The sequence below is a fragment of the Gobius niger genome, assembly GCF_951799975.1.
Source record: "Gobius niger genome assembly, chromosome: 3".
Taxonomy (NCBI): domain Eukaryota; kingdom Metazoa; phylum Chordata; class Actinopteri; order Gobiiformes; family Gobiidae; genus Gobius; species Gobius niger.
In genome coordinates, this window is record NC_136854.1 from 16,288,644 (window position 1) to 16,302,881 (window position 14,238).

A 14,238-nucleotide genomic window follows, 5' to 3' on the forward strand; every position below is an offset into this window, starting at 1 on the left:
ACAAGAAAAGACTGAAATTAGAGTAAATGATAGTCTTGAACTGTATTTAAATTAAGATGGTTTTGTGCATAACTTTGTTGCCAATCTTTTGTTAAGAAAAAATAAAGATAAAAAAACAACAGACAGGTCCGTTTGCCAATGACAATGGCTTTCTACAAGTTTAAATTGTGAGCATTTCATTTTAACTACAAATTTGAGATCCAAATGAATACTTGGTTTTCATTTCTTCATAGAATAAATGAATGTAGAAGGCCTCAAGTGTCTGTGGTTAATGAATATCTCATGTTTAGCGCCCTCTGCAGGTCAGTACAGAACAGCAGCTGAATCGTGTCAAAAGTCCACCTCATCAAACACATGTCATGTCTTCCTGCTCGATTTCCAAGTCCTCTTCCTCATCTCTTTGCGATTTATCTTCTGCATCTTCTTCATCTTCTTCATCCCTCTCCTCTTCTTTATCCTGCTCATCAGTTTTTGTGTCCAGTCCTTTCATTGAAACTTTACGTAGTTTTAGATTTGGTAATTTCTTCAAATCACCCGTCCATTCTCTGCCAGAGAACAGCATATTACATGTAAGCTGCATTAACTTCAGTAATTACTGCAGTTTAAAACATTTTGTTTGCCAGACAGTACATTGTTTTATAGTATTCTGGGATTAGAGGCATAAAATACTGGCATAGATGTTGTACCAGTGGTAAGAAGACAGAATGGAATCGTATGGACATTGCAAGCAGCTAACAGAGGATTTCAGCCATAACATTACATTGTAACATTTGATATCTAACTTCCACTTACCTAAATGTTTTTAGATGTTTTGCATTTATGATGTCGGGAATTTCTGCAAGTAAGAAGTAGCCTTAAAACACTTGTTTATTGGTAAATGACTGTGTCTGAACACATTTTCAAGGAGCCTCACCAAAACCGGAGCCTTCAAATTGTTCTCGCTCTCTTTCGATGGTCTGTTTGATCACAGCCTCTCTGGCGCCATGGAGACGACCCTGACGACCTTTGATGCCATTCATCAACTCGATCTGTTCGAGTTCTGTGTCAAACCTCTGCAGGTACCTACACAACAGCAGGAGGAATGATAATATTTCTGAGCAGTGTTCAACCTGTTGAAGTCAGTCGTTACCTTTCAATGATATCACAAGCATCTCTTTTAGTGTAACTCGTTTTTGAGGGATGAAGCTGTGCCTGAAACCACATCAGTTTTTCTCCTGACAAAACAAATCCATAACATGAATAAGTACAAAAGATACACATTTGCCTTCAGAGTTTAAAAAAAAGAAGATGATTTACCTATATTGTTGAGGCGAGTGGCCTTATCATTTTTATGCCTGTGAATCAAAAGAACACGCTCAGTTTTGACATAAAATTGAATAAACCATGTTGAAACAGTTTATTAAAATATAACAATATCTTATTGCAATATTGCACGCCCGAAAAACATATTGCAAGATTATCACTTTCACCAAAATTGTAGATAGGCCTTTGAGGAGAAAACAGAAAAAACATGTCTTTAACCTATGCTTGATTGCAGAGGTGAGACTCAAATGACTTGACTCGAGTCAGACTTGAGTCACAGTTTTCAGGACCTGAGACTTACTTGACCAAAGCTCTAAAAAGACTTGACTTGGGACTTGCTGTTTGTGATTTGAGACTTAACTTGGACTTGAGGCCAATGACTCTCAATGACTTGCTGTGACTTTATAGCTTTGAGTGAAACTGTGCACATCTATGTTTACATATGGTAATTAGCCACATGCTTTTTCGGCTTCCAGACACAGCACGTCTAATAAATACAGCGTGAAAAGGCAGGAGGAAATGCGTGTTTCTTTGGATGTATTGAAGGTTTTCTAAAGTGAGTGAAGAGGTGAAGATTCATAGACATTTATTAGGGACAGGAAAACATTCCAAACAATGACTGAAGCTACGGTACAGACAGGAGCCTCCAGAACGACGATGCGTAAGAGCTGGATTAATGACAGAAATCTTGGGGGCTTTTCCGTGTTTTAAAGCGTTGTCACGAAAGTTACAGCATTTAGAGGCTATTTTCCGCAGCCACACAGAGCCCAGTGACAGCCCCGGGACTAAAGGCTGCGCTGAATCTACTTTGAGCAGGGGCGAATCCGAGTATACAGGGGCTGAGCTATTACAGGGGAACCACTGACAGAAAAACTGCCAGAAACTAACAATAACAAAATTATGATTTTATTCTTATCTTTCTGACTGCAGGGAAAAGCAACTCGTGTTTAAAAGACAATATGTGTGAGTGAATGTATGGTGGTGGTGCAGACGTGTGCAGTTGCGACAGCGCTTTTGTCAGTCTCCCCCAGGGGAAACTGAAGCTGCAAATGTAGCTTAACCACCACTGAGTATGGAGTAAATGTACAATTGTCTCATGGAAAGCGCTTTGTGACCATGTCTGTGAAAGGCGCTATATAAATAAAGATCTTCTTCTTCTTTGTAAGTAGGCTCCCCGGCCCCCTTCCTTAAAATGCTGTCCCAGTAATTTTGTATATAGACTGGAGCATATAAAATATATAGATTACATTTTGTGGCTATTTAAAGATTAATTAGACTTTAAATTCAAATCTACTTGATTTTTAAAAGTTTGATTTTAGCCTAAATTTTCTAAATCGCTAAATCTTGAGAAAGTACCTTATATTTTCAAGTAGATTAAAAGGAATAAGCCTTAATGCTGACTTTGCGACTTGAGATGACTTGCCGGCTAAAGAAAGACTTGACTCGACTTAACCCCATGACCGATTGACTTGGACTTGCTTGGGACTTGGACCTTCACGACCTGGATTTGACTCGAGACTTGCATTTTGTGACTTACTCCCACCTCTGCTTAATTGTGCTCGCTTGCATGGAAACTAGGAATACTAGCCTGTTAAGTCAGCTACGTAAGCATATTAACATACGAGTATTTAGTATGTTAGTATAAAGTGTATTAACAAAGGTTATTTCATGATGGAGGGCATTATCTCGCACAAACCTCTCTTTCTTCTTGAGCCGCAGCTCCTCTCTGGCCAGATACGCTGCCTTCCTGCTGAACGGGTGAACTGCTTTCTCCGCAGGTTTCCCTTTCTGAGCTTTAGGCTGCAAATAACAAATAAGGAAACACTTTAAAGTGACTGCAAATGGAAACTTAAAAACCACGCTCATATTTAATCACCATTTTCTAGTTAGAGTCACGCGTGCTCCTCTCAGAGCTCCTCGGATGTTGTTGACAAATTCACCGGAAGCTGGTCCGTCTGTAAACGGACTCGGCTGTGAACAGGAAGTGAAGGTAATCGTTCCTGAAACCACTTCGAAAAAGGTGGGTGTGAATATCAAAACTGTGATTATATCGTGGATTTGTTATTAAAACGGATAATAGACGTTATTTAACGTAAATTTGCCCGCGTATATTTTAAAATGTTGAAAAGGGTTTTTGCAGTTATTTTTTTGGTAGAAATAAATGTAGCATTTTATTTATTTTTAAGAGAAAAAACAAAACAAATTTAGATTATGTGGCATACAATCTATATATACAGTTTCCCCAAAATTGACGTCAGCTACAGACAAATAATTAGCATACTCAAGGCTGGACTTTCAAATAAAAGTAGCTTATACTAAATGGTGTTGGAGCATGGATAATGGTAAAGAGAACAAGACCAACACAGAGGGGCAGATAAACACGGGACTTTAATTCGTCCATCTGCTCATTTCTGATCATGGAAATGTTGAAAGTGTGTACAGTATGTGGTTCGTACAACCATGCATTTTCATAACTGGAATAGAATACTTTTTTGTGTGTGTCACAGCCCCCTTATAAATTCACAGCCCCCCATTAATTCTCTCTTTTTAAAAGAGCGTGTACTGGTTTGCCTCATAAATGTACATTGGGTTGCATAAGTATCGGCCCCCCTTTAACTTTTCAACATTTTGCCATACTATGTCTACTAACTCTACCTGTGTGTAATCTAATCTAATCTCACTTCAAATACAGCTCTGTGATGGTCTCAGAGGCCTGTTTAGAGACTATTGGGGAGCAGACAGCATCACGAAGTCTAAAAACACACAAGACAGGTCTAAGGTCTCTCAATAAAGTTATTGAGAAGTATAAAGCAGGGTTAGGTTATAAAAAGTTTTCCAAAGCTTTGAACATCTCTCAAAGTACAGTTAAATATACATACATCATCCAGGAGTGGAAAGAGTATGGCATCACTGCAAACCTACCAAGGTCCGGCCGTCCTCCTCAACGTACTGACCGAACAAGGACAGCACTGACCACAGCTGTTACCAAGAAGCCTATGATGACCCTGGATGAACTGCAGAGAGCTACAGCTCAGGTGAGGGAAACTGTCCACAGAACAACTATTAGTCGTTCACTGCACAAATCTGGCCTGGAAATATAATAATAGGCTTATATGTATAAATTATTATTATCATTATTATTATTATTATTATTATTATTATTATTATTATTATTATTATTATTATTATTATTATTATTATTATTATTATTATTATTATTATTATTATTATCATTATTATTATTATTATTATTATTATTATTATTATTTAATGTTGAAAAGTTAAATGGGGGCTGATACTTATGCAACCCACTGTGCATATAAAACACTAGTTGTAGCAATAGGCCACATTATGTTTATATGTATTTCTATAAACTGATTCACTGTTTATTTCAAACTATTTACAATTACATGAATGACATAAGGACAACCTTTGGAGGAGGCCCCCTGCGGTGACCCTCTGAGGGTCCACAGGGGGTGTCTCCTTTGGAGAAAACCTAAAATTTCAGTTTCCACATTTAGTGTACCAAGCCAAAGGCCCATAGTTACACTGGGATAGGCTCTACAACCATGACCCCTAATTTAAGGTGAATTCATGCGTTGACAAAGTTCACTGAAATGAGTTTAATTCCAGGTTACAGGAAAACAGGCACAGACGTTGATATAATCTTCCTCCTGTCCTGCTGAAACTTGCACTGTTTTTTCAGGTTTGCTTGATTTGAAATAAACATTTGTCAGTGTATACATGTTTTCTCCCCTTTTAATTCATTATACAGACCACCCATTACTAAGACTCTTAACTGCCTCCCAAAGTACTTTCACCACTCCTACAACTAAATTGTTTTCTCTTTTTTCTCTCTCTCTTGACGTTTGCACAGCTTCGCCCGTCAGTGTTTGAGGCTACATACCTACCAGGCAGGAATTTGACTTGTGGCTACACGCACCCAGCGGATTGCATCACATCCTTCGACTCACTGATCTGACTAAGTTACTGCCTGCTTTTTTTTTCTGTTTTGAGGAAGTGCGACCGTGTGACAGACAAGCGGGAGGACGAGGGCACACAATGGCAATAGCATGTCCGTCCTATGGGCTGGTAACATGAGAGGGCCCCAGATTCAGAGCACTGTGTCCAGACTGGTACTGCTGCTGCTGCTGCTGCTGAGCGGGCTGACTTGCACAGGTAGGACCTGAAGGGCGAGCTCGGGTTGGTCCGTCTCCTCCCTTATTGATACAAGAACGCTTTTACGGATAAAAGAACGGTAATAAGCATAGCTATAGGTTTAAAAGAGTCGAATAATAGGACCAGTGGTTCTCAACTAGTGAGTCAGGGTCCAAAAGTGGGTTGAAGGATCATTTCAGTGAGTTAAAGGCCTGTGTCAGAAAGAAATGTTGATAAATGTTTGAATGTCAGCATTGATCAACAGAACTCCTTCAAGAACATTCTGTATTTTTATATTAAGACTTGTCACGATGCGTTCAAGGTGGGGCCAAATTTCCAATTGATTTAGACCAGGGATTCCCAAACTCTTTTGGCCACGACCCCAAAAACTGCCATGCAAACAGCGCGGGACCCCGGCTGTGAAGCAAGTCATAGTCTCTGACTAATTTAGGGCAGTAAAACATTAGTAACCAGATTTCACAAGTTATATGCTGTTTTACACAAAATAATATTCTGAAAACATTAGTATCTTAAGCTCTTAACCCCCACCTTAACTGCGCGCAAAGCTTTTCGATTGGCAGCTACAGACAGGTAACAGCTCACTCGAAAGCTAAGACCTACAAAAGAAATTAAGCTTCTTCCTCGTTTTCGTCCTTTTCAAATCACATTTCTGTTGCTTTTTTTTTTTACATGTTTTGGTCACATTTTTGTGGCTTGATTACAATTACATTACACACAATAAAAAACCTAAATGTAGCCAAAACGCTATAAAGAAAAAAAACACGTTACTCTGGCTTATCGGCTGTGAGCTCCAGTCGAGAAGCTTTTAGATTTGGGTAAAACTGGATAAAATGTGCTCGGTTAAGGTGGGGGTTAAACATATCTCTAAACATTAGTATCTTTATCTCACCCTGAAATCATCTCACGACTCTGACTTTGGGAACCCCTGAGCCTCAGCTAATTACACAGAGCTTCTTTTTTTTACACTCATAAATACTTTGTTACGTTTACTTTTTTAGATATTTTCAGTAACTTTGATATTTGAAAACTGGGACATGTTTACCTTTTCTTACACTGACCATCTGTAGACCTGCAGTTGTGTTTTGATGAAGTCTAAGGTGAAAGACACAAGCCCCAAATTCAGTCACAGTCTGTTCATCACAATTCTTCATCAAGAGATATTTTCATTCCACCTTTTCATTAGTGTGAAAAATCCGGCTGAGATATTTTTAACTTGAAGTGCATTCAACACTTTCTCCGTCACTCAAAGCACACTGCAAAGCGCTTTGAGTGACTGTAGGTGGAAAAGCACGATGTGAGTAGAGACCATTTAACATAAGTAGCTGTGGGTGTAAACTCTTTGCAAGCGCACGTTTCTGTCAAATCAAGTCATTTTCTTCTAATTGTGTTGAAATATCATCATGGCTATCAACAATCCAGGCTGAACTCCACCTAGGGCCCATTGTGTTGCACTTCATGACAGAGCAGATGTGCAAATCACCCAGTGTCTTACCACCGTCTCGCACATTACACAAAAACCTTACAAAGATTTGTAAGTGTCGCTTGAAGCTGCCCCGGAGGAAGTGCTCAGTTCCTGTCAGTTCATGTGGTAATATTTTATGACTATGTTCATATGGAGTGGAGATGCTGCTCTCAGCTGCACTTGTGTGGCTTGTATCTGATGACAAAACAATAACTAATAATAAATAATAATAAACTGACAAGTTAAATTCAAGGTTCAGTTAGTTCACAGTGCACATGATAAACACATCTGGGAGCAATAATATTTGAGATCATGTGACCGATAATAGTTTAGACTGTAATTTAAGAATCCCATGCATTTTGCTGTTGGTACAAGTGTTAACTTATAAAACAGTTTTATAACTACATAATCAATCCAAAGAGACCACCTTCTGTAAATAATTGCAGTCTTTGCAATTTGGTGATTTCGAGCAGGAGAGCGAGGGACCGAAGCTGATTGGAAAATATAATCAAATTACTCTTCACGTCCAGTTATACTTTTATAACAGTGTTGGGTAGTAACTGAATACTTTTCAGTATACTTTTCACTTTTCTATTTAGAGTACTCTTTTGGGTAACTATATTCAGAATACAGTGACTTTCTTGATATCAAAGGAAAGCATTAAAGTTGTCAGTCATTGCATTTCACTTCATAATCATACCATTAAGAAGAAAGAAAGGATCAAGGTCAGGGAAACGTTCAGCTCTGTTTTTATGCAATAATATTATCCAAATCAACGTGAGAGTATTCTAAGTATTTAGAACACAGTACTCTGATTAAACAAAGTAAAGGAATACGTTTCTAATTACATTTTAAGGCGAGTATTCAGTATTCTGTAACAAAATACAATTTCAAAGTAACAGCATTGTCTACAAATATGTTTTTTTTTCATTTTTGTGAACTGGGGTCTAATAACAAAGTAAACAATATTATGTTACATTTATTTTGTATTTATCACATTTGATATTATTACAAGCAGACGTTTACACAATGAGCTCCAGGTTGTCTAAATGGGGGTTTTGGGGCTGCAGCCTGAAAATTAGCATAATATTATTACTAATAATATTACTTTTCTAAACCGTTTCCACACGTATATTCATGACGCCAAATTGTTGTTGTCCTGAAGTTTTATGCGAAGAGGACGATGCAGATCCAGGCACCGAGGTTCTTACAGAAGAAATAGTAAAAGAAGTGACAGCAGCAGAGGTGGATGCTCCTAAAGAGGGAACCATAGGTGAGACCTTCTATATCTTATATTTGTACATTTGTCATTAATACTGTGGAGGAGCCAATATGTTTATTCAAGAAGTAACATTACTCCATTTTTGTTACTTTTGTTATTTACGTAATAAAGTACACAAGTATTTTGAGGACTACTTATATAGTAGCATATTTGTTAGCAGTTAAAACAAACTACTATTTTTAAAACATAAATCAATCACTCAAACAGTTATTTGTTTGACTGATTGATTTATGTTTTAAAAGTGACGTAATCCAAGTGGAAAATTCAGACCTTTCTTGTTGATGTACCATACAAACAGAGAAAGATATCATTCTCAATATAAGATAAAAGAAATACAAAATAAGTAAATATTACTTATACATTCACTTCAGAAAGAGAAAGCATTTTTTACTCAAGTGAAAGTATTGATTCTTCAAATAAAATTAACAAAGTAAAAGAATGAAGTACTGTGTGATCAAATTACTGTTTGTTCAGTTCATGCTGCTGCAACACCCACCTCTGACTACGACATTGTATTTTACCTGGAAATTCAGCTTTACTCTGAAGGAAGTACATGTGAGGTCACACCTTTTTGCACTGGCTCGGATGGTTTCTCTTTTCATAGGCTTAACTCTTAACTCTGGATGAACCTTTTTACGATTACACAAGACTATTGTGAAATACTGTATATTTAGATTATGATTAATGTGTGACGCATGTTTCTTTGTCATTTCAGATCCTTTGGCTAATGGCTTAGGCACCGCTCCCACACCGACTGTGACTGATGTTCCAGGTAAACTCTCATGTTGCTTCGGCTAAATCTAAAATGTAGTCTTGATTTTCCATAATGTATTTTTGGTTTGCACATAGAGTATGGTGCTTATGGTGATGAGCTTGGCAGCGGGGCTTCTTTAGCCGTGGGCGCTGGTAACTCTGACCGCCGCTTCCTCACAAATGCACACAACCAACATCATATCCACTGTCGCCTTAAAGCTTTGGTCTGCTCGGCTGTCGGGGGTTCAAACTCAATCTGTAACCATAGCAACCCGCAGATCGCACAGTGCTGGATGATGAAATAAGCCGTTTAACACAGAAATAGCCTCTTCATCGTTTCTTTGTGTTCAGCAGTAAAAAATGTACAAGTAAAGGTGTAGAGCCAAAGACGCACTTCTTTATTGAACAATATTAGATGGAAAAAAGGTAAGAAGATAATAATAAGAAAATATTATTATTAAAATTCAGCTAAACATTCCCAGGATGAGTAGCTAGTGTTTATGCTTTTCTGTGTGGAGCTTGCATGATTGCCTACTGTGTTCTGGTACTCTCGTTTCTTATCAGTTTAGACCACACAGAATTCCTATTTCTCCAGCTGACTGTAAACCTGTAACTCAAGAATCCTGAGTTATATTTTGCCCCAGACCAGGCCAGATCAGGTCATATGCAGAGAGGACACGATACCTTAATTAAAGGTGCACTATTCAACTTTTTATGTAGGAGAAAAATACATTGGTTTGTATTTGACCTTTCAGTGACCCAGCGGATGCTTGGGTGGTTAACATAGCGTCTTTACATACCATTTTTCATTGCTGATTGAACCGTGTCCATGGTTACTATATACTATATTATATACCATTACGAAAACCAACCCTAAAAAACCTGAAGTCAAATTGATCCTGAAGCTTCACAGGAGCCACCGGGATGGAAAGTGAAAAGTCAAATGCGCCCGAATATTAACTTTTTACATAAAAAGTTGCATCGTGAACCTTTAATGAACCATACATTTTAGTGAAATTGTGGACATACATACTAAAGACGTTTGCTCAAGTTAAAGAGGGGGTATTATTCTTTTTTCAATCACATAGCACCAGTCTATAGCACACTACAATGATGACGAAACCTTCTGTTGGTCTGTGAATGCAGTAAATTAGAATAACTGCCTTGTATAAAATTGCTCTCTCAAAATGGCTGTAGTGAATGTCTTGAAATAGGCCTCTGTCTCTTTAAGAACCTCTGACTCTTTCCGACACGCCCCCTCCACACTCTGTCTGTGGCATCAGTGGGGAGGGGGTTCTGCTGAGGAGCAGTGGTTGGTTACTCAGCTGGTGACGAAAGCTCGGAGGCGTCTCCAGGAGGTGGGGGCGTTCCTAGGAGGACTCAGACAAAGCTATCCCTAAAATGGCCGCCATCAGAGTTTTTACAGATTACTCAAAAATGCGTGAATGTGCCAAGGCAACACTTCAGGCATGTTTTTAATGAGTGAATGACATAATAACATGATGTAAAGCTTGAAAAAGTCAATTTTGCATAATACCCCCCCTTTAATGAATTTGTAAACATAACCCTGCTGTACTACACACATAACTCGCTTTTAATTAGACTAACAAAATGATTCAAGATAACCTCACAGACCTCGAAATCAGCAAGACATCTCTTTTCTTTTTGTTGACTTTTCTTAACATTTGCGTAGAGCTACCGGAGAGCACAACAGCCTATAATGTGACGGGAGCGACGCCCGAGGACCCAGGGCTGGATCTCCTCCTCATCGCCATCCCTGTGGCGCTGGTCGTCCTCGTCATAGCCATCATTGTCTGTGGTATTTTAATTTACCGCAATCTCACAAGTAAAAATGGGCATTCTGGTAGGTCTCATTTGTGCCCATGTTTATCTGTGGACCGAATGCTTGACGTATTAAGCATTGTGTTGTTGCTCTTATTTTACAGAGATGAGGAAAGAAGATCCATATTTAGAGGACAGCACAGAGAAAGTGCCAATGTATGTCATAACAGTGTTTTTAGATTTGTTGTGATTGTATTTTATATTTCTGAATTTGCTGAACAGAGCTGCTTTCTGTTGTAGGCCTATGTTTGAAGAAGATGTTCCTTCTGTCTTGGAGCTAGAAATGGACCAATTAGACGGCTGGATGAAAAAAGACGGTACAGCAATGATTTTGAAATGTAAATCTCAGAATCTGATGAAATAAGATGTCCAGCAGAGGTCACTGTTTCCCCATAGTTGTAGGCGTTAGGCTTGTAGGTACAGTATAAATAGGCTCAAATGTAATTCTGTCATTTCAGGTGAATCGATAGATCTCAACTAACAAGCAAGAAAGTTATTTTATTTTCTGGTAAGTCTTTTCTGTAACTTTAAATAACAAAATACTTGTAATGATGTAGTTTTACTGTACAGCAACTTGTTTCAAGGTGTTGCAGAGAACGAATTAACAATGTCTCATCATGTGTGTGTGGTTAGTCAGCTATCTAACTAATTCATTAACTCATATTTTGAGACAATTTTTAGGTGGTTTTAGCCCGTCTCTGCGAGGTAGATAGTGAGTTTTGGTCATTAAATTACAAAAATACACCAATATGTTTTCATTACACAAACACACAAACATATTGCCCTGAAAATGTGGAGGAAAAAATTCAATCATCGATGACAATTCCAACATTTCTCTAAAGGCAATACATCCGAAATGTGACAGAAACAAGTCCATTTCAAAAGACAAATGCGGATGCACTGAAGCGTGGAAAAGACTTGAGTATTTGGAGATTTGCATGTGAAGTGGGAAGTGAAACCGGACCCCCGCATGAACATGAAGTTAGGAAGAGTCATGTTATTGCCAGGTGTGAACAGACTGCAGCTGGCCAGTCGGACATGGGAGCACAATGAATGTAGCCACGTTATAATGCAAATGTGGAGAGAGGTCAAAACACTTACTTACTGTAGCCAGATCACACCAAAGCATCTATCGCCGGGAAAATGTTACACTTGTCGTCCTGTTACGTCTGCCCTGAGTAACAGAGTATTTGTAAACACTTTCCCTTAATCTGTCTGCATGTTTGTATCTACGGCCGTTACAGTTATTGTAGCCAAATTTCACCCTAAACATTTTCTAAACCTGTAACATCAAAGTGTAACAGCTGCTTTGAGTGACATGGTATTTGTAAACACTCCGCCCTCGTGTTTGTTGTGATGCAGCAGCTGCTCTTTGATCTACGCGTGTATATACGGCAGTTACAGTAACAAATCACCCAATACATTTTCTAAACTTGTTACGCCAACATCAAAGTGTAACAGCTGCGTTGAGTGACATGGTATTTGTAAACACTTTCCTTTCATCTGCCGATCTGTTTGTTGTGACGAACCTGCTGCTCTGCGATGCATCTGCTGCTTTTAAACTCATCGCCAATTTACACCAAACCATCGTTGGTGGGAAAATTGTTACTTGTTGACTTCAAAATGTATTAACACCTGCCGCGAGTAACATGGTATTTATAAACGCTTTTCTTCATCCATCCACCTGGTTGTTGTGATGCACCAGCTGCTCCGTGACCTGTGCTTCTACACTGTACACGGTGCTATTCAAAAGGCACCCACACTCAACATCTGTTTGCGATTACAAGAGGCATGCGTGGCGCAATTTAGCCCTATGAACTCGGCTCCACTTAAAAAGGCCTGGGAACACAATAGTTCAAGGTCCACACCACTCGCTGTTGACCAACGTCCGGTGCGCAACTGTTTTTTCCTCAAAAGTGGATTTCCAAAGCCGCGGGGCTGAGGGGAAGGTTTCATGCAGCACTGTGGCTCTTGGTACATATTGCGTTGCACAAGATCTCAAAACAGGACAAATTGTGTTGCTCTGCAGCCACTATTGCTCAATGTGGTGCTATTAGTGCGTGTTGTAACTTTGATGTTTTTGTTCCTGCTATTTTGTAATCGGAGGTGAATATCCGCACATAATTAAGTAACATTATTTTGTTGCATGAAAGATAACGTATTGGACATAAAGGGAACAAAAGGAAAATACTTTACCGTTGCAGAACCATGCTTGAAATGACAGACACTGACTTTATCCCATGATCCTCCAGGTCAACTGAAGATCACGCCATCCACAAGTGGCCGGGCCGCTCTTCTTTGTCAGCAGTGAAGATGTCCTGCAGCTTTTGTGATGGCGCTTGAAACGTTTTGTGCTTTGAAGTGGCATCCTCACCATTTCTGCCACTTTAGAGATTCAGTTCATTGGCGATTTGATTTCGCCTACCAGGATGTGCAGAATAATTTTGACTCAAAGAACGTTTTCAATTTAAGACTGTTACAAATGCAATAGTTTTTAGTTATGCAGTATTAGTCCTTCCTTATAGTGTCAGAAAAGCCCTTTGTAAAGAGGGTTAGCAGTGTTTGAACTTTTGTTATTGCTACTTGGCCAAGACACAGGAGTTTCCCATCATAGAAAATGGTTGAGGGAACAGTTATCTGGACTTGATTGTTTTTACCAAATTACCATTCATTTGCTGGTTTGCTCAGTCACTCACTGGTGAAAGTGACTGGACCAATATGCTAATGCCTCACACCAGTTACAACTGTGACTGCTTTTTAAAGTTACAAGCTGTTAACACTTCTGGATGCAAAAACACAAACTTCCTTTCAAACCATCAAATCTAGCACTGTGTTATTTGGTGTTTTGTACGTGTCATGATTTACTGCAGTGTCTTTCGGACGGCTTTTGCTTGACCTATGCTCCATTGGCATCTCCTCAAGAGCCACACCTTATTCATGTTTGTGCAGAGAGTTTGACATCAATCTCTTGGATGATTTTATTTTTACATTGAATGGTTGTATTGAGAAATTGCAAATGAGTGAAGGGATTTTTTTTTCCTGAGAACTTCTTATGAACAAAGAGACTAAATACTTTATCACTGCCGATCATGTTCAAATGTTGCAATTATAAGCACAGAATTTTGCTGTAAAGTAATTTAAAATGTAAATATTTTAAAAAATAAATGAAAAATTGTTGTTGAATTGTTTATTTTTTTTATATATATATATACCTTGAAGGACCCAAATTCTAATCTGACCTGTGATATTTATTAATTGTTTTTTGATATGTTGAACACAATCCAAATTCTTCATACTGTATCTTCATATTGCCCAATCCCAATTAAAAGGTTGTTGTAATTGTTAATATCCATGGCTTGCATCTATAGTGAGGTGTTATTCTCCTTGGTTGTATGTCTGACAAACACTTATCAAAGCT

The 14,238-nt window shown here is 38.5% G+C and overlaps 2 protein-coding genes across 2 annotated transcripts; one reads left to right on the forward strand and one right to left on the reverse strand.

Annotated features, from left to right (window-relative positions):
• Positions 1-79: 79 nt before the first annotated feature.
• Positions 80-4,873, reverse strand: tma16 (translation machinery associated 16 homolog; the record flags this gene model as incomplete). Its single annotated transcript, XM_079553643.1, has 8 exons — positions 80-545; positions 793-835; positions 914-1,062; positions 1,130-1,214; positions 1,297-1,334; positions 2,999-3,102; positions 4,733-4,798; positions 4,868-4,873. The coding sequence occupies 8 exons, from the start codon at positions 4,871-4,873 to the stop codon at positions 347-349; spliced, it is 690 nt and encodes a 229-aa protein (XP_079409769.1). The 3' UTR covers positions 80-346.
• A 385-nt stretch (positions 4,874-5,258) lies between these two features.
• tmem154 (transmembrane protein 154) lies at positions 5,259-13,899 on the forward strand. Its single transcript, XM_079552815.1, has 8 exons — positions 5,259-5,481; positions 8,109-8,216; positions 8,941-8,997; positions 10,672-10,842; positions 10,925-10,976; positions 11,061-11,137; positions 11,279-11,328; positions 13,073-13,899. The coding sequence occupies exons 1-7, from the start codon at positions 5,376-5,378 to the stop codon at positions 11,299-11,301; spliced, it is 594 nt and encodes a 197-aa protein (XP_079408941.1). The 5' UTR covers positions 5,259-5,375; the 3' UTR covers positions 11,302-11,328; positions 13,073-13,899.
• The last annotated feature ends 339 nt before the right edge of the window (positions 13,900-14,238 follow it).